The sequence below is a fragment of the Theropithecus gelada genome, chromosome 1 (assembly GCF_003255815.1).
Source record: "Theropithecus gelada isolate Dixy chromosome 1, Tgel_1.0, whole genome shotgun sequence".
NCBI lineage: Eukaryota > Metazoa > Chordata > Mammalia > Primates > Cercopithecidae > Theropithecus > Theropithecus gelada.
The window spans coordinates 179,095,759-179,120,596 of NC_037668.1; the positions used below are offsets into that span (position 1 = coordinate 179,095,759).

At 35.7% G+C, this 24,838-nt stretch overlaps 1 protein-coding gene across 2 annotated transcripts in view; it reads right to left on the bottom strand.

The window, feature by feature from the left end:
• PLA2G4A (phospholipase A2 group IVA) overlaps positions 1-24,838 on the bottom strand; it is a 154,455-nt gene that overhangs the window by 26,695 nt on the left and 102,922 nt on the right. For both annotated transcript variants that reach the window (XM_025370665.1, XM_025370654.1), the window contains 5 exons: positions 20,042-20,179; positions 19,855-19,947; positions 16,305-16,376; positions 10,566-10,808; positions 2,476-2,660 (listed from right to left, as the gene is read on the bottom strand). In XM_025370665.1, the coding sequence (XP_025226450.1) occupies positions 2,476-2,660; positions 10,566-10,808; positions 16,305-16,376; positions 19,855-19,947; positions 20,042-20,179 (731 nt within the window). The remainder of the gene's footprint in view (positions 1-2,475; positions 2,661-10,565; positions 10,809-16,304; positions 16,377-19,854; positions 19,948-20,041; positions 20,180-24,838) is intronic.

Here is a 24,838-nt window from a genome sequence, read left to right on the forward strand (position 1 = left end):
GCTATCATCTTAGAGTCATCCATTGAAACCCACCTCCCCGTTGTTTCTTGTAGGTCATCAAATTCATAGTCACCCACTCTGGTGCAGTAATACTTCATTATCCTGTGCTTGGATTACAATACATTTCTCTTAATGTTAATTCCTTGCCTTCCATTCTCCAACTCATTCTACTTTCCATTTTCAGATTAATCATCCTAAAATTCCACTTTCATGAAGTCATTTGTCTGCTGAAATCCTCCACTGATTCTCCATTTTCTATTGTCCTATCTTAAACTTTCTCCTTAAGCCTTTCTAAGGCAGCTGAATATCTGTCGCTTCTAATCAGATCACTCCAGCCCCTTAGATGTGCTCATTGCCATCTCTGTGCTGTTTTCACCCTATTTCATTTGTTACCCTGTTCATTAACTCCAGTATGCACCAATCTATTCTTATATTTATCCCCTATAATACACATACTTATGTAAACTTGTATGAATGACTATTTAATAGTAAGTTTCTCAATTTCCCTCCAAGTGGCTCTTGTGAATAACAGTCTTTGCCCCAAAAAATCCCAAAATGTTATGGGAGATCAGGAACCATATTTTCCCACTAACTGCTGCACACAGCACACCACACAGAAAATAGTTCATGAACAGCGTGCACAAAGGAGGCAGCTGGTAAAGGGTAAGAAATTCTCATTCTGTAGCTTTGGAGCTACATTTCTTAACTAGCACTTCCCCAGCCAGGTCGTGGACTGTGCTCATTCCACAGATTATTTGATTTGTTGATAAGATTTTATCTCATTGATACTTGCTTCTTTGTCTGAATACCTTTACTAGCTCAAAAATGAAGTATGAAAGCACTTTGAACACATAAGGTTTTCTATATATTTAAGAGTTATTATTATAACCATTATTGCTCTTGAGAGCAGTTTAATCATCATATGATAGAGAAAAAAACAGATATGCTGTCAGAGGACCTGGGCTATTACTGATTCCACCTGGTTGGGAGATCATGAACTGTTCCATTTAATCACTATGAATTGCCACTTCTTAATCTATAAAATCAAAATAATAACTCCATCTTTCATACATCATTTTATTTATTCACCTACAAAAAAATCCTATATACTCATATTTTGGCCAGCACCTCAATGACAGTTAGGACCAAATGATTAAAACAAAATAAACACAGACAGAGAACAGAGTTCTAGTCACAAAGAGTTCACAGACAGTGAAAGCAATATATATGTAAGCAAAAACATACAATATACTATGATAATTGCTGTATTTGAAGAATTGACTGAGTCCTATGCACTTTAGCCATATGGGTGGAAGTCAAGAAAGATAACACTTGAGCTGTGTCTAAAGAATGTTTGGAGTATTCCAGGCAGGGGGAACAAAGCGTATTTATTTGAGGGTGAGGCCAAAGTACGGTCCGGCAATCTTTCTATATTGCCACATTCACAAGCTTTTCTCATTTCTTCACAGAGGCGGACTTTTATTCACCCCACATGCCTGACTCCACTACCTCCATATTTTTATCCTCACAAGTTAACCTTGACTCCTAATACCTACAAAACTTCGAAGTCATCACATGAGTACTTCCTTCACTTCCTTTTTCCAAACCTAATGATAAATCTTTATCTGCTGCCATTTTCCCCTAGCGTGGACATTTCAATACTGTTCCCCACTTGTGTCCTTGATTCCTTTCCCACTTCCCACCCTTACATCCTTCCCAGAGATGTGACTTCATCCTATATCTCATCTCTCCTCTTTTCAGTAATACCTTCATTAACAACTCCTAGCCATCAGTATGTAAACATGCTTGTCTCTTCTATTAACAACCCACCCCCGACCACCCACACACACAATTTTCCTCTTCCCCACATCCTCTTACAGCCTCTTACAGATATAGTCCATCTCCTTCCCTGAACAATCTACAGAATTCTTTTTTTTTTTTTTTTTTTAACTCCCACTCATCTCTCAAACCACTCTGGTCTGATTTCTGCCTTCACAGCCCTATTGAAACTGGCCTTGTCCAGTTCACCAAAAAACCTCCTTGTTGTTACATATCTTCAATTTTCATAATACTACACACTTCCTTTGTTCTCCTCCTTTCCCCTTGATAGCGTTCTTTAAAGTACTATTTATGTCCACTTCTCTTCTCAGGATATACCCTCTCCATGCATTGTTTTAATGATCATTTACTTGCTAACTCCCAAATCTCAGCCTCATTTCCTTTGTAAACTTCAGACCCACTGTATTATTCTTGTCCTGCTCAGGACTCTGACCTTTATTGAGCTCATTAGAATCATTTAAAAGTTTCTTTAAGCAGGAGACTGACTGAATCATGTTTGCATTTTAGAACTATTATTCATAAAGATGTAGAAAATACATTAAAGGAATAAGAAACTGGAGTCAAAGGGACTAAGAGATCTATAAGGCAAGCAAGAGAATGTGGTAGAGAATGGAATGCTACATTAGGTATTCTTACCTTGAACGGAGGACTAGAGTCACTTGGCCTTGCAGAAAAGTCAAAAGAGATGATGAGATCAACCCCTCTCTGAGGTCTCAGTATCAAGGGATACGGCAGGTTAAAGGTGAGCCCACTGTCCACTACATGAATCTTTTTACTTTTGACATCCAGAGGTTCATATATTCGCTCAAATTCATCAGGATCTTAAAAACATAAAAGAAAAACAAGAATGAATTAAATGATCATTCATCAGTATTTATCATCTAAAAATGTTGGTTTCAAATTTGAAAGAATTTCATATGATTCGGCTCTCAGGCTTTGGAGACAAATAGAGCTGGGCATGCTAAATACAACTTTAGCAATTGTAATTATTACCCTTAAGTCTTAGTTTCCTCATCTGTAACATCAGGATTATCAAATAAGGTTGCTGCGAGGATTTATGGGGACAATGCATGGAAAGCACTTAGTTCAGGTCCTGGTATTAACTCTAAGCTATGATCACTTTAATAGTATTATCTTACATTACGTAGGTCTTTACAGGTTTCTCAACATTTCCTCATGCACAGTCTTGTTTAATTCTTATAACAGACAGGTGAGGCAGAGGACATCTGTAGATGGAGGGTGAAGCCAATGAAGAGTCACCTCGAAGGTGGCCTAGCTGGGAGGTGGCAGACTCTGTATCGTTCCCAGGCTGCCTCTCTTGGGGGTGAGTGTGCATTCCATCACAAGGTGAGAGTCCAAGGAAATCATCCAGCCAACACACCCAGCAAATATATGTTGTCTACTACCATTCAGATATGATTCCAGATGCTGAACCAGATAGATACATGCTCTGCTCGGATAGAGCTCATATTGCGAGTACACCGCCAATAAGTAAATAAATGTATTAAGAGGGCAGTTCATAAAGTGATAAAGGCAATGAAGAAAATGAGCAAGGACACTATAATAAGGAGTAACTTCAGATAGATGGTCAATGGAGATGCCTCTGAGAAGAAAACCTTACACTGAAATAAGAATAATGATGTGGAACAGACCATCTAAAGATTGGGAGGGTGGGATCCAGAAGTTACCAGGGAGAGGGAGGAGCTACAGCAAGGGTCCCAAGGCAGAATCAGGCTGGGTGTGTTTGAGGACAGCAAGGAGCCTGCAGTCTGAGGACAGTATGGGAGGAGAACAGATGAGATGGCAAGGATTCTGAAGAAAAAGAGGACCTACAGATCATTAATTTTATGAAAAAATAATACTGATAACATACTACACTTCACATTTATGTGTGGTGCTCCTAATTCACTTGCCAGGAAAATAAAACATGACCAGAATTGAACTGGTTTGAATTGAACTGGATAAAATGCCATGCAGCTGTTGTGCTCTGTTCCCTTGTCCACACTCTTGTTTCCTCCTGCTGTTAGGAAGAAGGCTGGCAAAGCCCAAGATGGAGGCCTATGATGTAGAATAAAGTGAAGATGGTCACACCAGATATGAATAAGGATCTCTGACTTAATACCTATGTACATACATACATGCTCAGCACACAGTAGGAAACTAGTGTATGTTAGTTTCCCTCCATATGTTTCTAAATAAGAATAATACTGTAATTCTCCTATAGTCAGTTTTACTTACTACATTTTAAGAGCATGAAATGAAAAAGGAAAGCAAATCTTTAAATTCTTCCTGTCCAATTAAATCCATAATCCTCATTATAAATAAAGGTTGAAGTAAAAACACCAATGAGACAGTCATAATATTTTATTCAATGTAAAGTGAAAAAATAAGACTTTGGTATAGTTATTAATACTTTAAAGAAACATTAATATCCTTCTAACATTCTACAGTTAACAAAGTCATCTGTTTCCTCACATCTGTTAAAAATTCCCATTTCTAAAATACTGAATAACAAATAAATGTTACAAACGCTTACTAGTGATGCTTATAAATAAAGAAGAATAAATTTTATGTCTGAGGCAATTCATACTGCCCAGAATAGGCAAGCAAAGAGGAAAGGTGTGAATAACTGTCTTGAATAAAACTAAATATGCTAAAAATAAAGCTATTTTTAAAGATGAGGATAAGGTAATATGGCTAAATAATAAAGGCTGGCTGTGTCCAAGGCTAACTTATAGTGCAATAAGGAGAGAGAAGAGAAATAGTTCTTTAAATAATTATCTGTAGATCAATTCTGTTTTCTTAATAAGTATATATAAACAGTAGTGAGAATGCACTTTGCCATCAGCCAAGACACTAGACTATCTATTACAGAACCTGGAATGTAAAGATGTAAGAAATATATAAAGAGACTGTTGAGCCCAATTTTAATATTTATTCCTCTGAAGTTTTTAGGTTAACAATTATATATGTGAACATCTTAAAGGTAAAAATAGTGAGTCTTTGGCTTAAATTCATTTTTAAATATTTTACTAAAAAGTTATAATTCATTAGTTGGTTACTGATATTTCTCTTAATGGTGACTTCATTTATTCTGAGTCTATTATGTATCAGAAATTTCATATATAAGATTTATTATTCTTATACAACTTTTACAAAGGAGACAGCCATTTTAAAGATAAGAAAACAATCTTACAAAGGAGATAGCCATTTTAAAGATAAGGAAACTGAGGCTCACAGAGGTAAAATAAATTGTCTATTTTCAAACAGATTCAAAAGATTCCAAGCCAGGTTCACAAGGTCTAAGCCCTAAGCACGGTGTCCCACTATTACTTTAGAAAGTGGCATGACTAACTAAGGAAGGACTAAGAAAGGATCCTTTTATCCTTTCTTAAATCCTAGAGTGAGGGCATTTGAGAGAAAAATCATGTGGACCAATTCCCAGCTTCAGTTTGTAGCTAAACACCATTGTTCCCACCTTCCAGATAAACTGATGGTGAGTAGTGTTCCTTTTATTGTTTGTTTTATTTTATTTTTTAAACAATTTTTATTTTGTAGATAATAATTGTGTACATTTATGGGGTACAATGTGATGTTTCGTTACATGCATACATTGTGGATCAAATCAAGCTAACTAACATATTCATGACATCAAATATTTACTGCTTCTTTTTGGTAAGAACATCTAAATCCTGTCTTTTAACTATTTTGAAATATACATTATTATTAACTGCAGGCACCATGCTGTGCAATAGATACCCAGAACTTATTCCTCCTCTCTCACTGACACTTTGTACCCTTTGAGCAAGGTTGCCTCTTTCTCCATCTACTGCCTCCTCCCCAAATCCCCCCCAGCTTCTAGTAATCCTCATCCTATTTTCTACTTCTGAGTTCAACTCTTAGATTACGCATAACAGTGAGATCATGTAGTGTCTGTCTCATTTCACTTAGTATAATATCCACTAAGTTCATCCATGTCGCAAAAAACAACAAAAAAAAAACAAGCCAAACCAGAAAGTAGTGTTTCCTAACTGTGTTGCAAAAAGCATAGTTATGCAAGATATAAACTATGTCTCATATACAAAATAAGAGTGCCATGATTAAATAAGGTCATGTCTTGAGAAAGACAAAATTCAACAACTTAAAGTACTAGCCAATTACATTGCGCATTCCCTATTCTCCTTCCTATGGCTCCCACTGACAGCACTTTATATGAAAATGCTAACCAATCCTCCAAATAACTCCATAACATGGGTACCATTGTTATTTTTATTTTGTAAGTAAATTGAGGCTTATGCTAAGTGACTGCCTAAGATGGCCTGATAGTAAAGGATCCAACTGAGATTCAAATACAAGCCAGTCTCCTTTTAAAGTACTATCCTTAAGCAGCTTTAAGTAGGACTTAAACTCATTATGGTATCTCATTGTATCTGAAGAGGGAGATCAAGTTGTAAATTTTCCCAAATTTATTTGAACTGGAACCCAATTTATTGTATAACATCTACTAAAATGTCATAGAGTATTGGATAAATGCCACTACGGAAGAATATCCTGCCATAATTTAAAACATACAAGGTTTCTAAACTTGTGAATTAATGAGGTTATCCAATGGTTGTGAAAACATAACTCTGTTTTAGAATTATGTAACATTTCCTTAAAGCAGATCAGCTTTGGATATTTGTAGTGGCCATTTTATAAATACATCACACAGATTCAGTGTACAAATATTTGGATGTCTGTGTTTTGAACTCTAGCCTAAATTAACTCATGTCTTTATTTCTTATTTCCAGATGGTGTGTGTCACAGTAAGTAGGATAAACATAAAAGTAAACAGGAAAGGAGGCATATAACTAATAACAAGTTCTCCAAAATTTGTTTCTACAGGTACACAACTATTTTGCAGTAAACACATGAGGGAAATGTTATCATACTATAATTTCTTCTGTTTTCAAAATACAGTCGGCAAGGTGAAGTAGTAGGCAGAAAAATAGTGCACCTTTACTGATTTTAGGTTGAGAGATTGCTTTAATTCCAAAACATCCAAATTTTAATTTATATAAACAAAATCATCATAGGGTAAACAAATGTAACATTTTTCCAACTAATATCTAGATTAGATAGAAATCTTTTTATTTATTTATTTATTTATTTATTTTTTGCATGGGGGTTGCAAAATTTAAAAAGAAATGTGCTTAATTAATGTTTTAAATAAATTGTGGATAAAAATTCAGTTGGCATTCTTTAAAACAGGAATTTTAAGGAAGACCTTATGAAACAAAATGATCACAATTTATGATAAATGTTTTAACTTTTCATTCCAAACATACGATTATTCTAAAAGTTGGAAACAACCAGAGGGAAGTAAGCCAGATCTATCTTTGTAAGGACTTTTTCTGAAAAAGCACTACTTAATTCAGTAAATTCAGTCTAAAATGAAATTATTTTTAGCAATATTGGCCTATAAATCATAAAGTTGAATGAATCTGTGAACTGACTGAACTGACTAAAGTTTTTACTGAAATTAATGCCCCATATACATTTTTTCAATTGAATACATAAAAATGAATAAAATGTAATTTAAATGAAATACACACTATGAAATAAAATTTAAAGTTCTTTCCAAACATCATTAATTTAAAATAATTTTAGCTTCAAACATTTTCAGGTATCTCAAAAAAATTGGTTTATATAATGCCATATTTGGGGATGATTGATAGTTTATATTTCCTTATGTTGTTTCATGAAAACTGTCTATAACTCTTCTTTCAAAGGGCATGAAATGAACAAAGGAGTAGACAAGGTGGTGTATAACTATTATTCTCCAAATGCAAACACCCACAATAAACTCATATTCTTTTTTGCTTGTTTGTTTTTTGTTTTTGAGATGGAGTCTGGCTCTGTCGCCCAGGCTGGAGTGCAGAACCAAGCACATTGTAAGTACTCAGTGAGCCTAAGTGAATGAAAGAATGAACAAAAGACAGAAGGAAGATGAAAATGCAAAATAATTTAGAAGGAAGAGGCATACGTCCTAAAGTTGCCAAATTTAGCTAACAAAATACAGGATGCCTGGTTTAATTTGAATTTCAGATAATCAACAAATAATTATTTAGTGTATGTCCTAAATGCTGCAAGAATTATATATAAATTATTCATATACATATTTAAAATTAAAATCTAACTGGGTATTCTGTATTTTATCTGGTAATCCCAACACCACCAAATCTACATAAAATATTGCAAAACTACCAGGAAGTTGTTAAAATGTGGAGTGTAGACCACGTGCTGTGAAAACTACATAAGGAGCTGGTGCAATCCAAATAGTAACGTAAAACAAATAGAATAAAGTATACACAAAGAAAACTTCCATTTTTACATAAGCAAGTGGATGACTAAGAAAACCAAGGGCTAAGGGGAATGGTGTGTGTCCAAGGGAAAGGCTTGGAAGCAATGTTAAAAAGCCTGTGTCCCAATCTCAGCTCTGTTGAGAAATTTTGAGCAAAAATGACAGAATTATCTTCTTTGTTCTTCCCTTTCTATAGAGTAAAATAACTGAAGATTCTCTATATATCGACATGCTCTATGAATTTGTAGTTTTTTTAAGCTCATCATCATTCATCCATAAAGCACATGTTTCTAGAAGAGACACATTTAATTGGTATTGTGATGACAATAAACATAGTTATGTGACTAAACAAGAAAAATAATGTCACTGAATGTATGGTTAAGTGTATTTTTATTTGGGATGAATTTAAAAATAGATACTGACTTTATAACAATTAGAATTTCATTATAGTTAATATAATAGTTAATATACTATATAACATAGTGAATCCTGTTGGGATTACTGGCATATAATCAGACATACCTCATATCCTGGAGTTTGATGCCATAAACATAACACAAAATATAATGAGTTTGCATTAATCTTGTTTAAACAACAGAGGTCAGTTTTGCTTCTGCAATTCCTTTTAAGGGGTCAAGCAACAAATAGAAACAACAATACCAAAACAACAACAAAATCCAAAGCTATATCCTAAATTTCACAAGTATGTTCTAGGTATGATGCTTAAACAAAAGGCAGTAGAAAATGTTTTTGGAAATATCCCATTTAAGTTTTTACTGCATCTAATCAAAATGTCCTTTCATAAATGATTGAGGAATGACATTTGGACATTAAGGAAAAGATGATGGTGTGGTGAAATAGAAAAATTTAAGATGACAGAATTATCACCAAAAAATTATTGTGTATTGATTGGTCACCAAAGCAAATTTAACTTTAAATCTATAACAGGCATGGAACTGAAGACCAAAGGGGATTATTCTTGAGGATCTGGCTAAGTGACAAACCTGAAAGTGACAAGGTTCTTGCTGGGCAGCTTTAAGAGAGTTACCTAACCTTTCTGAGAACTGGAGAGACAGTTCCAATAGCCTAGTGAACACTACAGGCTGGCTTACTCAAACCCTGTGTTGCACTAGGGAGTCACGCTAAGGAATGTGTTTGCCGGATTCCCTTGCAGCTCCAGTTCTACTGAGACCTGGCCTCTGCCACAGATGAACACTCACATAAAATCCGAAAAAGAAAATGAGAGAGAAGCTACATTTCCGCTATTTCTCCTGCCAAGCACAGTTGCCAAGACATTTGTGGGGATGATTCTGAAGTGGTTTTTGAATCATTCCCGAAAGCTCAGCCTAAAGCTTGCTCCCAGAAGGTTTGGAACAATTTTATAAGCACCCAATTCCCTTCTTTAAATCCCTTTCAGAAAATAGGAAATAGTTTCCAAATTTCTGCAACTGAACTGTGAGCAGTACAGAGAAGATCTAAAGTCTCCCTCAATATTTTTTTTATTTTTTATTTTCTATTTTTTGAGACAGAGCTTTACTTTGTTGCCCAGGCTGGAGTGCAGTGGCACAATCTTGGCTCACTACAATGTCTGCCTCCCAGGTTCAAGCAGTTCTCGTGTTTCAGCCTCCTGAGTAGCTGGGATTACAGGGGTGCACCACCATGAACAGCTGCCTTTTATTTTATTTTATTTTATTTTTGTATTTTTTTTAGTAGAGACAGGGTTTCACCATGTTGCCCAGGCTGGTCTCGAACTCTTGAGCTCGGGTAATCTGCCCGTTTCGGCCTCCCAAAGTGCTAGGATTACAGGAATGAGCCACTGCTCCCCAGCCGTCCTCCTCAATATTTTAATGAAAATTTTCTATACTGACATGTCTAGGCCATTTCCTATCCAATATAAATTTTTCTTAAAAAAAATAATCCAGGCCAGGTACAGTGACTCACACCTGTAGTCCCAGCACATTGGGAGGCCAAAGTAGGAGGATCACTTGAGCCCAGGAGTTTGAGACCAGCTTGGGCAACACGGCAAAAACCTGTCTCTACAAAAACTACAAAAGTTAGTTGGGTATGGTGGTGTGCACCTGTAGTCCCAGCTACTCAGGAAGCTGAGGCAGGAGGATTGCTTCAGGTCGGAATTTAAGGATGTAGTGAGCCATGATTGTGCCACTGTACTACAGCCTGGGCGACTAGGTGAGACCCTGTCTCAAAAATACAAACAAACAACAAAAAATAACCCTAGTCATTTGAAGCCCTTCACACATTAAATGCAGGTTGTAATAACTGAGAATACATGAGTAAATGTTAACAATAATTAAAATGCTTCTCTCCAGAGAAGGAATAAAGATCTCCGGCCTTAGCTCCTACTGATGATATTTTGTGCACTTACCTGCTACAGCTGCATCCAGTTCATCATCATCAAAGGAGTCCTGTGTGGCAAAGTCACTCAAAGGAGACAGTGGATAAGATGTATTGAGATTCAAGCCCAGCATGAAGTTGTGTACCTTCCCAGCACGTCCTTCTCTGGTATTGAATAAAGCTGAATCACTCACGAAGGCCATTATCATACGATGAATCCAACTTGCTTGATTATCACTTTGATAGTCCCTTCCAGCATCTTCATTTTCAGTGCCTGGAGAAAAAGAAAAGGTCACTATACAGACTCCAACATGCATGTTTAAAAAGGGATCTTTGGGCCAGGCAAGGTGGCTCATGCCTGTAATCCCAGCACTTTGGGAGTCCAAGGCAGGCGAATCATGAGGTCGAGAGATAGAGACCATCCTGGCCAACAAGGTGAAATCCCATCTCTACTAAAAATACAAAAAAAAAAAAAAATTAGCTGGGCATGGTGGCATGCACCTGTAGTCCCAGCTACTCAGGAGGCTGAGGCAGGAGAATCGCTTGAACCCGGAGGAGTCCAGGTGAGCCAATCACTTGAGGAGGAGGTTGCAGTGAGCTGATATCGCACCACTGCACTCCAGCCTGGCAACAGAGCAAGACTCTGTCTGACCAAAAAAATAAAAAATAAAAAAAAGGGATCTTCTTTGGATAATTAAATAGTAAAATTAACAATGAAGCTCTGTGTTTGGTTTAACATGTTTATTTGCCTAGATTAATATTGCAGTTAATCATTTTTGTTCTTAAGTTGTTCTTAGTTCACCTTTTACCTATAGTGCGTGTAAAGGGTGTATTCTTGCCAGTGCCACTTGGTCTATGCTCAGATTTCCGGGTAAATTTCATTCATTTTCCCCCTTTCCTTCTTTCCTGAATTGTTTTCTTCCTTTTCTCTGGCTTCAAGTGCATGCACTTGCATGCACACATATAACTTACACACAGAAAATCCACAGTGGTTAGTTCTATCCTCTAGATTTCTTAAGTTACCTTAAGAAATTTTATCCTGTTTAACAAACATTCAGGATTTCTGTAAAATAAGGAGTAAGAGCTAAAGGATTCAACATATATTTGCTACTAAATAAACACCCTTATGACCTATTGATCTTATGACCTGTCATTTCATCCTTGCTTATAAAGTTTGGGGATTTAAAAGCCTTTAATTTAAACAAATGCCTAAACATTTTAAAATTCAGCAATCACCCCAAAGAAGCAGTTTTAAATGGCTTTTTCCTTAAAACCTGTGCATACATCATTTCTCCTGGGAAACTATGTTGTATGGTCATTTATAGCATTGGCTCCAGAATCAGACTCCTTGAGTGCCAACCCTCTCTCCAGTATTTGCTAGTTACTTTTCCCTTCTCCTCCTTCATTTCCTCATTGATAAACCTCCTAAAGTTGTGAGAATTAACTGTGTTTATGCATCTATGTAATGTTCTTAGAAAAGCGCCTGGCTCATATTAAATTCTTAATAAACACTAGCTAGTAGCAGAAACAGTTGTAGCAGCAGCAGCAGAAGCATCATCATCAATCTTATTTATTCATAATCAAAATCAAAGAACAATTTATGGTAGTGTATAACTTCACCTGCCTAAACCTCATTTTTTCCGATTTCTGGGAACCCTGTATGTAAATATTCACGCATTTATAAAACTGTGTGTGTATGTGTGTGTGGCTCTGTGTGTGTGTGTGTTGAAATAAAGAGAAAAAAAAGAGATTCTATAGTCAGCTTCATAATTTCCAATAAATGTAAACTAAACATACATAAAACCATCATAAATAAATTTTTTTTTATTATACTTTAAGTTCTAGGGTACATTTGCACAACGTGCAGGTTTGATACATAGGTAATACATGTGTCATGTTGGTTTGCTGCACCCATCAACTCATCATTTCCATTAGATATTTCTCCTAATGCTATCCCTCCACCAGCCCCTCATCCCCCCAACAGACCCCAGTGTATGCTGTTCCCCGTCCTGTGTCCAAGTGTTCTATTGTTCGATTCCCACCTATAAATGAGAACATACGGTGTTTGGTTTTCTGTCTTTGTGATAGTTTGCTGAGAATGATCGTTTCCAGCTTCATGCATGTCCCTGCAAAGGACACGAACTCATCCTTGTTTTATGGCTGCATAGTATTCCATGGTATATATGTGCCACATTTTCTTAATCCAGTCTATCACTGATGGACATTTGGGTTGGTTCCAAGTCTTTGCTATTGTGAATAGTGCCACAATAAACATACGTGTGCATGTGTCTTTATAGTAGCATGATTTATAATCCTTATCTTCACAGTTATTTGTTTAACTGAGCTGAGTATATGAAGAGATCTTTCATTCAGTAACCAATCCAGATGACTATATAGTCACCAAAAACAAATACACTATTTTCTACTCTTATACTTTTCTAATGCCAAACAGGGCAAAAAATGTCTTTTACTAGAACAATCCAGGCTTTAAAGTGAATGACTTCTATCTCCAGTTACACAGGATATAAATGAGATACACAATTATTTCCAAAGATTTTGGGGCTATGGCTTCTTACTTTTCTTCTTATTATCCAATAAGCCCCCACCTCCATACCAGGATACCTTTGATAATGGCATCACTTGTGGGACAAAACCAACAGTCAACATATAAATGATACTTATTGCTTACTGGTCATAACAGTAATAGTACATTTCTATTTGCATCACCCTTTACAACTTAAAGCCCTTTTGTCTGCATTTGCTAATTTAATGATTGCAACGATTCTGTGAGAGAAGGTAATGGTTCCAGGATAGGTTTGAAGAAACTAAAGATGAAAATACCTAAAACTTTGCTCAAAATCATTTGACTACATATGAAAGAGTCTCAAGACAATAAAAGGATAAGCCACAGATTGAAATAAATTATTTGCAACGGACATATTTGATTAAAAACATGTAATACAAAACATACAAAGAACACTTAAAATTCAATAATAAGAAAACAACCCCAATCCAAAAATGGGCCAAAGGCCTGAACTGATACCTCATCAAAAAAGATATACAGATGGCAAATATGCATATGAGAAGATGCTTCAAGTTAAATGTCATTTGAGAAATGCAAATTAAAACAATAAAAAGATACTACTACATACCTGTTAGAATGACCAATATCCAAAGCATAGATAATACCAAATGTTTAAAAGATGTGGAGCAACAAGAACTCTCATTCATGGCTGGTAGGGAATGTAAAACGGTACAGCCACTTTGGAAGACCGTTTGACAGTTTCTTACAAAACTAAATATACTATTACCATATGATCCGCAATTGTGCTACATCATATTCACTCAAATAAATTGAAAAATCTATGTCTACACCAAAATGTGAACATAGATTTTTCTAGCAGTTTTATGCATAATGTCCAAAACTTGAAAGCAAAGTTCAAGTTTTCTAAGTTCACCTTCTTCAGTAGGTGAATGAATAACTAAACGGTGGCACAACCAGACAGTGGAATATTATTCAGTGCTTAAAAAAAAAAAAAGCTATGAAGCCAAGAAAAAACATAGAGGGACTTTAAATGTACACTACTAAGTGAAAGATCTGAAAAGTCTACATCAGTGTTTGATTCTGACTATAAGACATTCTGGAAAAGGCAAAGCAATAGAGAGACAGTAAAATGATTAGTGCTTGTTAGGGGTAGGGGGAGCGGGGAACAGGCAGGAGACAGGATTTTTAGAGCAGTGAAACTAGTGTGTGTGACATGTATAATGATGAATATATGTCATTATATATTTGTCAAAACCCATAGAATATATACCAACAGTTGAGTCCTAATGTAAACTATGGATTTTGACTGATAATAATGTCAACTTAAGTTCATCAGTTGTCACAAATGTACCACTCTGGTGTGGAATGTTTATAGTGGGGGAGGCGATGGGGAGATGGAAGGTAGACAGGGGACATATGACATATGGTAATTCTATACTTTGGGCTCAGTTTTGCTTTGAGCCCAAAACTGCTCTAAAAACTCTATGTAAAAGAGAAAATATAAATACTAAGAGCCTAAAAGAAAACCTTAACCACATACTAAATATCATGCTGAAAGCAAGGCTGGTCCTAAAACCAAAGCAGCCATATTCAACAGTCCTTGAACTTCTCAGCCTTAAGACTCAGCTAGTACTGTAGGGGTTATCAAATGTACTGTCCATCTATAGAAATACTTAATAATGGAGAAACTGTTATTCTGTCTCCTCGGTAGCCCCTAAATCAATACACAAATAATTCTAGCGATGCTAGGCATATGATATCTATCCCCTTTACAATGGCTAGCTTCCTTCATTAAAAGGAAATTCAAAACAAAAAGAACTTCAACAACTAAAATATATATAAATTTTAAATTTTAAAAAGGAAGGAGCCAGGATGAAGACTTGCTTCCTTCCAGGGCAGGGTTCTTTTGGGGTTCCTGAGTAATGATCAGGGCTGCTGGCCATTATTTGATTAGGCCGATCATGGGCTGCAGGATGAAGACTTGCTTCCTTCCAGGGCAGGGTTCTTTTGGGGTTCCTGAGTAATGATCAGGGCTGCTGGCCATTATTTGATTAGGCCGATCATGGGCTGCATAATGCAGCAGGACAGGGGGGCAAATCAGGGCTGAACCCAGCTTGCACTCATCTAGCCAAGCCTTGTGCCCAGGTGAAAGCGTTGGCTGCCCAGGGAAGGAACCATCTTTTTTAATGTTTGCAAGACACTACACACTAGCCAAGCCATGGCCTTGTGCAGCTACATTCTCCAGAGAAGGCAGCTTTTCTCTAATTCACACAAACACAGCTTCTGAGGAAGTAACAGCCCAGGTATGAAAAAAGAATTTTAATTTTAGTAATAATTAAGCAAGGATAAAACAGGCTCTTCCATGCCTAGTGGAATTAATTAAGTTTTGGACCAGAAAGCCTCTAATATCTTCTAAAATCTAGATGATCATATTGAAACTGTAATAGGACAGTTACATCCAGTTCTTATAAAGTCTTCTGTTTGTTTTGTTTTCTTTTTGTTTTTGTTTGTTTGTTGGCTCTTTTTTAACTATTGGGAACATTTTTATAAATAGCTATCTCAAAACACTGTATCAAAATAATCTATTTTACCACAAAACATTCAAAACAAATATGACCTTCATACTTGTTGCCAATCTGATCCTCACGTTATCTCTGCCCCAAGTCCATCATCGACTATCATGATCCACACCAAACTGAAAACTACCTTGCCAAAATGTAAAAGGGCTCATTTACACTATCGAATAATATACACAACAAGTTCTTGATACTTTTACCCCACTTCATCACCAATCCCTTCTCAAGAAAGGGGGTGTAGCCAGTGGAATAAGGGTCAGAAATGGAGTGAGAATATAATTTTTCATGTTACTTAATAATAAAATTCCAGAAGACAAAATTTTAATTTTTAAAGCCATCTAAAAAGGTTCCCAAATCACAGTAACCATGCTGAGAAGCCCAGTGCTCTATCTACCATCTCGGATCTGTTCATTTGTTCAACTTATAGTATTTTTGAGGTATTAAAATAAAACAAATTAGGGATATATATGTGCTGCCTACTTTGTTAGACATGCAACATGCAATCCTTTCTCTCAATAGAAAACTACAATTTTATCACTTCCGTGTCTGAAGTAGAGATTACCATCAGCATCTTGAGTGAGAAAATCAGACAAAGTGTTCATATCCTTTCCTCATGGATCTCGGCCAGAGAAGTTCCTGGCTCACTCACCTTTGGGTTCGTGTGATTCATCATCACTGTCCGAACTATCATTACTCACAATATGCTTTGTTGTAATATTTTCTGTGAAAAGAAAACAAAAAAATTGAAGCACTGCAGGTGTCAAAATTAACAATTAAATGTATTATAAAGAAGTAATCTGAGCAAAACCACAGAGTGAGATCTACTAGCTCTACTAGTATAAATTTAAATCCACTTAATAATTCTAGATTTATTAGATTTAATTATGTTTTCAGATTTCTCACTGGAAATAAAACTTCCTGGCACATGAAAAATTAGTTTATATTTATTAATTCATGATTTAAAGAGGATAATTTTTATGTTTATCATAATTCTGAAAAAAATAACGATTATAGGAAGCTCCTTGTTATACCAAAAAATATGCCTTTTTCTTTATTAGATATTTGTAAGTGGTGTTTATGAAGATAAAGGATAAAACCAAAATCTACAGGTGAGTTACAAAACAGTTTTCTTAAAATGAATGAAAGATACTAACATAAATTATCTTTTGACTTTCAATAATATTTAAAATTATCAGTTGAAATTGACCTTTTGGTGTCAAGAATTTGTGCTTCCTGCAGAACATCTTAAAAGAGCAGTTATAAAAACTAAAATAACAACCAGAAATCCTTAAGGCAAAGACAGCAGTAAAATCTAGTACAATAACTAGTTATCTTTCTTCTTCTTTTTTTTTTAAATGGTTACCCAGGCTGGCATGCAGTGGCATGATCTTTGCTCACTTCAACCTCTGCCTCTGGGCTCAAGCAACCCTTCCACCTTAGCCTCCTGAGTAGCTGGGACTATAGGCATAGGCCGTCATACTTGGCTAACTAAAAAAAAAAAAAAAAAATTGTAGAAATAAAGTTTCACTCTATTGCCTAGACTGGTCTCAAACTCCTGGACTCAAGTGATCCTCCTGCCTTGACCTCCCAAAGAGCTGGGATTACAGGTGTGAGCCACCGTGACCAGCCTAGTTGTTTTTTTTTTTCAAGTAAAATGACTATCTTCAACAGTAATTTTGTTACATGGGGGTGTGGGAGATGTTAAGAAATTATCTATCCCAGGTGCCATATACATTAAGTGTGTTTCTAGTCCTACATGTATTTTCTTTTCCTTCCTCAAGCATTTTCTTTCTTTCTATTGCTCTTCTTTTCCTTCCTTCCTTTCTTTCTCTTTCTTTTCTTTCTTTCCCTCTCTTCTTTCCTTCTTTTTCTTATTTCTTTCTTCTTTCTTTCCTTTCTTTCTTTCTGCCACATATGATAGTTTAAGAAAATAGTTCAGCAAAACACTGTCTTATTTGTAAGGAAGACTTCATGATATGAATAGCTAACTATTCTGAATTTACATATTTTCCATCCTAGCGTAATGTACAACTCCATCTCTCAAAAGTGTAACTTTTTCACATTTATTCAAAACTCCTTAGAGAGTAAATAATTTCTTTCAGAGTTACCTGATTGTAGCCCAATTTACCTTAAAGTCTTTCTTCAGAAGGAAGAAAACAAAAAAGCAAAAATCATCTCTGAACACTCCTTTAGGAGGTAGACTTCAGTCAGCCAAAGGATACAGTAGTCACCAGGAGTCCTCAGAGTCCTCTCGGTCACCTCTCTGGTTTCATTTCTGGAAATCCTTACTTAATCTGAGGTAACATGCTTCCTGTCGACTGGCGGATCACACATACACGATATTCCTCCTCAGTCTGACACACAGTCCGAGTCAATACGCTGCCAGACTGCCGGCCTCTAAGGAAACTTCTCAACAAAGAACCTTCTCAAAACTACCTAGTATAAACCTCCTCCTTTTCCTTGGCTTTTAGCCACTGTCTCACCCACATTCAGATATGTTATTTCAGTCCTATTCTCTTCCTGCCTTAAGAAGAAAAAAACAACAAACCCTAGGTTATCTGGATTATTCAATAGAGGGGCACAGGAAGCAGGCCTCAATATGTGATCTTCTCTTTCTTCTTTTTTTTTATTTTTATTTTTTAAATCTTCACATAATTTAGAGAGATAATTTGTTATTTCCACGAAGAGTTGGGAACAGGACATTCATCTGGGATGTAATGTTCATTAAAAGAAATCAAGTAAGATCATTTTATCATTATACACGTTGCCTTGCAGTTACTGTTAAGAGAATGTGCCCCGTGGTAAATGTCACAGCAGGCTCATGAGTGCCACCTACCTTGTTTGCTCATTAACTGGGTGATGATCAGAGGACAGAAAGTAAACAAGCACAAGGTGCCTTATTTCTGTGTTTGTTTTTATTTTTATTTTAAAATCTTTGGCTCCAATGAAATTATAAGATAACTTTTCCATTACTCATTAAGAACTAATCAAAAATACAAATGACACTGTTGAAAATATTATGAACTACAGGAGTTTACCACACTAAATACAAATACTAAATAAATTATCAAATAACTAAAAATCAATTCTTGTAGGAGCAGTGGTAATACTGCTTATAAGCCAACTTACTGTTCCAATTAATGTTACAATTGTATTCTCTTTTGCATGTAAACTTAATGGAATCAACTGATGTTGCCTGGGATAACCAAGGACAGCTTGTTTAAAATTTCTGCAGTAAACTTTTTGTATGCAAGCATTCTTCCAGTAAATTAATTATTTAAAAAGTCATCAATGTTATTCTGTCACCTTCTCTGTTCTCAGATAGATCTGTGCTACTTCCCAGACAGAGAAGAGATAGTAGGTAGTTGTGCTGATAGCCCATCGGGCACTTCTCCCAGGTCCCTGCTGTTATGGCTCCAAATTCAGATTTAGCATGCCACCATTTATTTATGCTATCAGTCCAAACAGTCAAAACAAAAATTAGTGTTGATTAAAATACTAGTGGCAAGGCTTTTGGAACAAACTAATGTAAATTTTTTGTTTGCTTAAATTAAATTTATTAATTTAAGAAAACATGTTTCTGTGGTATTCTTATAATGAATGAAAACCACTGGTCCCCAGTTGAGATTGTCTACTTTCTCAGGTTTTGTAAATATTCATAATTTATTATAGGCTAATAGGTTAGATTTATTGAAAATCATTAGTTTAAGTGTACTGGGGTGATCTGATTTTTTTTCCTTCTTTTGGGTATAGATTAGTATAAGATGCTAACAGAATTCTGGTGAGTTAATGTTTAAAGGTTAAATAAACTGTGACAAGCATAAACTTCAGTGTTACATTGCATTTAGCTGTTGGTGAATCTAATCTTTAAAAAGCTACTCTTATTTGGTAAAAAGAGGATTTTCTAATAAAAATAGTATGTTTAGCAGTATAATGCAAAAAAGGAATAGAGATGTGTTCTATTAAAAATGACTCAGGAATCAATGATTTTTATGAGTTTTATAACCTCAGTGTCAAAATAATACTTAAGAAGTACCTTACATAATATTTTTAGGAAATATTTAGATTGATTCACCAAATTATTAATAAATTTAGAATGATTGAAATATTTACGAAGATTTAATATTTTCTCCATATATGCTAATAAAATTTATCAATGTAGCAAGATTTGTATCAATGTAAGCATATCTTTAGGATACCTAATTCTTCCTCCATTGTGCAGCCTCTACTTTGTGAACCAGAAACGCCCAAAACTCTGTTGAACAATATGGAAAAGGCACTGCCCCAGACACCTAAAATAAAGCAGAAACGGAAAATAACTTAAAATGTACCAGATTTCAAAATAGTCAAACAAATCAGTGATATATTTTTATTTTGATCACTTACCCATTAAGAAATGCAAGGGGTTTTCTTCATACTTCTTAACAACTGTTCCCATAAAAAATTTGCTTCCAAATAAGTCTGGAGCCATAAAAGTACCATATTTAGCCATGCCAATTTCGTATGGACTAAATTCAACCCAATCTGAAAGCATTTTAAAAACAAGGCAATCCATTAACAGGAAAATGCTACAGCATGGTATGCACAGTTAATGATCACTCTAATAATGTCATGCTTATTCTCACGCACTTATTTAAAATATTGAAATGAAAACATTAGCCAAATGTCCATTATGTATATGACATTGGGTGGAAGTTGGGGGAAAAACGCTTAGAGGTGAATAAGACAAGACGATACAAAAAGATCCCTTCTAATTTCCAGAAATTAGATACATTTTTCTATTTAAAAATTCAGATGTCTTTTTGAAGTCAGTTTTCATTCTATAGAATAGAAAACTGAAAGCTGCTAACTAGATATAAATTTCATGGAGCAGACAGATGAAATTAAACTCTTTTTAACAATTCAAACCGTCTATTAAAATGAAATAAAATGTTTTCTAACATTTACCTTTTCTTCACCTTCACTTTAATTTTGCTTACTAACCATCTATTCTAACTCCACAAGATTGCAATACTAAGTTTTTAGGTTGAATGTCTTAGAAAAACATGGTAATAGTGCCAGAGACGTATACTCTCTAAGAGCGGGGGCTCTGGAGCCGGACTGTCTGGGATCAAATCCCATTCTGCTGCTTATGAACTGTGCTTACTGACTTGGTATTATTCTCTCTCTGTCTTAGGTCCCTAATCTATAAAATGTGAATAAAATCAGTAGATAGTGTGTAGGATTGTTTTGAAGATCCACTGAGTTAAGAAATGTAAGGAGCTTAGAAGAGGACATAGCACATTTTTAATTGCTCAATAAATAGTAGCCACTTTATGTTTCATGTATTCCCATGGGTATAACTATGTCTAATAATCATCTGCATCTTAATGTTTTCAGCAAGAACTCCTGGTTTCTGATTCCCATTTTCTACACTTGCAACTCCTTCATTCTTCTTCTTGTTGGTAAATGGTACTATTATTCATGCCACTACTCACTTTAGGATTACCCTTGATAGTTCTCTTTCCCTTATAGCTTACATGAGAAAAATAAAGTGCTGTAGGCACTATCACCAGGTATGTTTAGAACCTGATCACTTATCCATTTGTCCACCATGACCATACTGATACAAATTGCTGTATTCTCTCCCTCTCCTGGACCTCCACAATAGCCTCCTAAAATGCTTCTACTCTGTTCACCTATTATCTTTTTGATATCCCATAGCCAGAATAAACCTTTAAAAATATAAATCACAGCACACCAGTGTCATCTGAAAGCTTCCCATTACACTGAAAATAAAAACAGGGCTTACAAGGTTCCATCCTGGCCTAGATCGCACTGCCTGTGAGATGTGACCACATCTCCTAACAACGTTCTATCACAGTTTGTCTTGCGTATCCCACTTCACTTCAGCCTCACAGCACAGGTCTTCTTACTGTTCCTCAAAGAAGTCAAGCTCATTCCTACTTCAGCATCTTACACTTGCTATTTCCTTCTGCAGTTCTAATGCTTGCTCCTACTTAATCTTTATTTTAGGATCTTTGCTGATGGTCCATTACAAAATCCCAACATCATCCACCCCTGCCCAACTCATAGTTCTCTGTCCCACTTCATTTTTTTTCTAGCTTTTCTCTTTCTGAAATTGTAATATGTCTGTAATATCTTATCCAACAAAACAAAATCCAAACAATTCCAAAATTCATAAGCTTTTTTGTTACTCATTTGGTGGTAAAATCTGATCTGAATTCATTTAGTGAGAAATCAGTCTTGAATGTCAGTGGGGACTCTTATAATTCATTTATCCCACTTGATGTGGATATTTACATATCCTACTGGAGAAATATCACTGTTTGATTATAAAAACCCACTGAGGTATTAGGTAATACACAATATGAGTACCTTTATATCTCTAAAATCCAAACATTTTGAATTCTAAAACACATGTCACCAAAGGTTTGGAAAAGGAATTGTGGATCTATATTTATCGTTTGTTCAATGGTAGGTCACAACATCCTCCTTTCGTGAAGGAAGAGATGAAATCACAACTTTAATAACATTGTAATTCATTATATGTTAAAGACAAATGGTACATACACTACATCAGAAAGTGGTGTGATTTACAATGATTTACATGGAATTCGTGAGACATGACTAGCAATAAATCAGAGGTTGTTAGGAAAATTCCTGTATTCATACAAGTAATTTCCTATCTCTCAATTTCACAGCCCTATCATGGGAACTGAAGCATAACAACTTCCTGGTTCCTACTTTTCTAGCGATCTCTTCTTGATTAGTGCTGTGGCCTGGGCACACAGTAACTACAGGCATTCTCAAAAGCTAAGAGGAGCCCTGCACCCCTCACTGAAGAACTCACGGTGTTAGTTTTCAACTAATTCTCTCCTGCTGGTGACTCTACGTTTTGACTCCAACCTCTCTCTTGCACCTCCATGTACTTCCAACTTCCTTTGGGGCCCTTACACTCAGATATTCTGTCATCTCCTCCCTCCTCCCACTACCCTTACCTAGATAAGAACTCATCACCCTTCTTCCCAGGCCAGCTTACCTATTTCAGTAAACCATGCTATCACTCTATCAAATCCATCATTGCTTCACACCGATGACTTTTAGGCCTCTCATATCCATCTATTCTTTTCTTATCAGTATGTCCCTAGTTCCAGGGCCTTATCACAGAAGCACAATGATATCTCTGCTTCCAGTTTCATTCCTTTCCATTTCGTTTTCATTGGTCACCAAAGTACCTTTTTCAAAAACACTACATAAATAATTTTATTGCCCTGCACAAAAGCGTTAACTATTTCCCATTATCATAAAAATCAAATAAAAATATTTCTGTCTGGAATTAAAATCATTCCATAACTTGGGACTAATGGTGCCTCCAAATACAACACCTTTTCTTCACCAATGTGTGCATAAGTCCTAGACTAGTTTTTTTTTTTTTCTTAAGTGATTCCCAAAACATAACTCTGACTTCCCTTCTGAACATTTTCTCATATTGTTTCCACACAAAGATGTCTTTTTACCTGTACTTGATAGATCCTTCTACATTCAACTTAAATCCAAGTTTCATCACTTTCATAAAGCCTTTCTTACGACTATACTAAATCTCTAAGATATCTCACCTTTATGTCAGGTCTACACACATATGTCAGGTCTAGGTATATTATAGGAATTTTTCCATGCTTTATTTTTGTCTCTTTCAATAGGATTATAACTTTCTTGAGGAAAAGTACTATATTTGTACTCCTATAGTGCCGGGCAAAACATTTAGCATGATGTTTCATAACATGCTAAGTTCATAACCATAAGTTGTAATCCATAAATGCAGTTTATTCACCAACGGAAATTTTTAAATGAATGTTTTAAGTCCTTTCTGCAATGTGATGTAGTAGAGGATTCAAGAATTTCTAACAGTTTAAACACCAATATTTATTTGTTGAAAATTTCCAAGAAATTTCTAAATGAAAGGTGTTTAAAATTATTCCAAGATGGAAGGAAAATATTACCCAGTATTGTTGAAGTAAAATTGTTAATAAAACTTCTGTAAGCTAATTTGATTATTTGACTCTTAAAAATATAATTCAGAGACTACCTCAACTTTTTCTTCTACATAGCCACTTTCAATCTAAGCATATATTAGAAGAATAAATTACAGACATGTCTCTATTCTTTTTTTCTCAATAACTCAAGTAAAGCTACTTGAACCCTCAAGACATGAACGTTAAAATGTCTTATCTGGGTACAAGATTCACATAATTAATGTTTAATGATTTTGTCTAAATCTGTTGGAAGACACAGCTCAAACCTCCTTATCACAGAAGCTTAACAATGAAGGTTAATGGTGCACCACTCATCTCAGTAGCAGTGTTGCAGTTAGGCAGATGTCAAACTCAGATACATCCAGATCCAAAGACTAATTGGATGTAAAACAGCTTTTTTTCAGTCTAAAAGAACCCAAAATATCCACTCACCCAAATATTATTTATTATTTAATTATTTTAGTTAGGTTTTCTTTGAAAATAGCTATTGACTAAAACTTCAGAATAAAATATAACCACTGTGAAAAGTTCAGAACAATCGTGACAATAAAAATAAAACTATTATATTTATATGTCTCTTTATAGTTTTCAGTCTCATCTACTGCATATTTCATATTATTGCCTTAATAGCTCTGGAAGATACATCTTAGGGTTAATATGTTTTTTAAATAAGCAGGAAAATAAGAATCAGAGATTACATGACTAGCCTGAGCTATTCAGCTTGGAAGTATTGTAAGACAAGCCTTCTAAATTAGAATGCAGTGCTCTTTTGACCATATCATAATTCTTCCTGGGTGAAGGATGATTTATTTGGCTATGCAAAAATCTGACTAGCGGGCCGGGCGCGGTGGCTCAAGCCTGTAATCCCAGCACTTTGGGAGGCCGAGACGGGCGGATCACGAGGTCAGGAGATCGAGACCATCCTGGCGAACACCGTGAAACCCCGTCTCTACTAAAAAATACAAAAAAAACTAGCCGGGCGAGGTGGCGGGCGCCTGTAGTCCCAGCTACTCGGGAGGCTGAGGCAGGAGAATGGCGTAAACCTGGGAGGCGGAGCTTGCAGTGAGCTGAGATCGGGCCACTGCACTCCAGCCCGGGCGACAGAGCGAGACTGCGTCTCAAAAAAAAAAAAAAAAAAAAAAAAAAA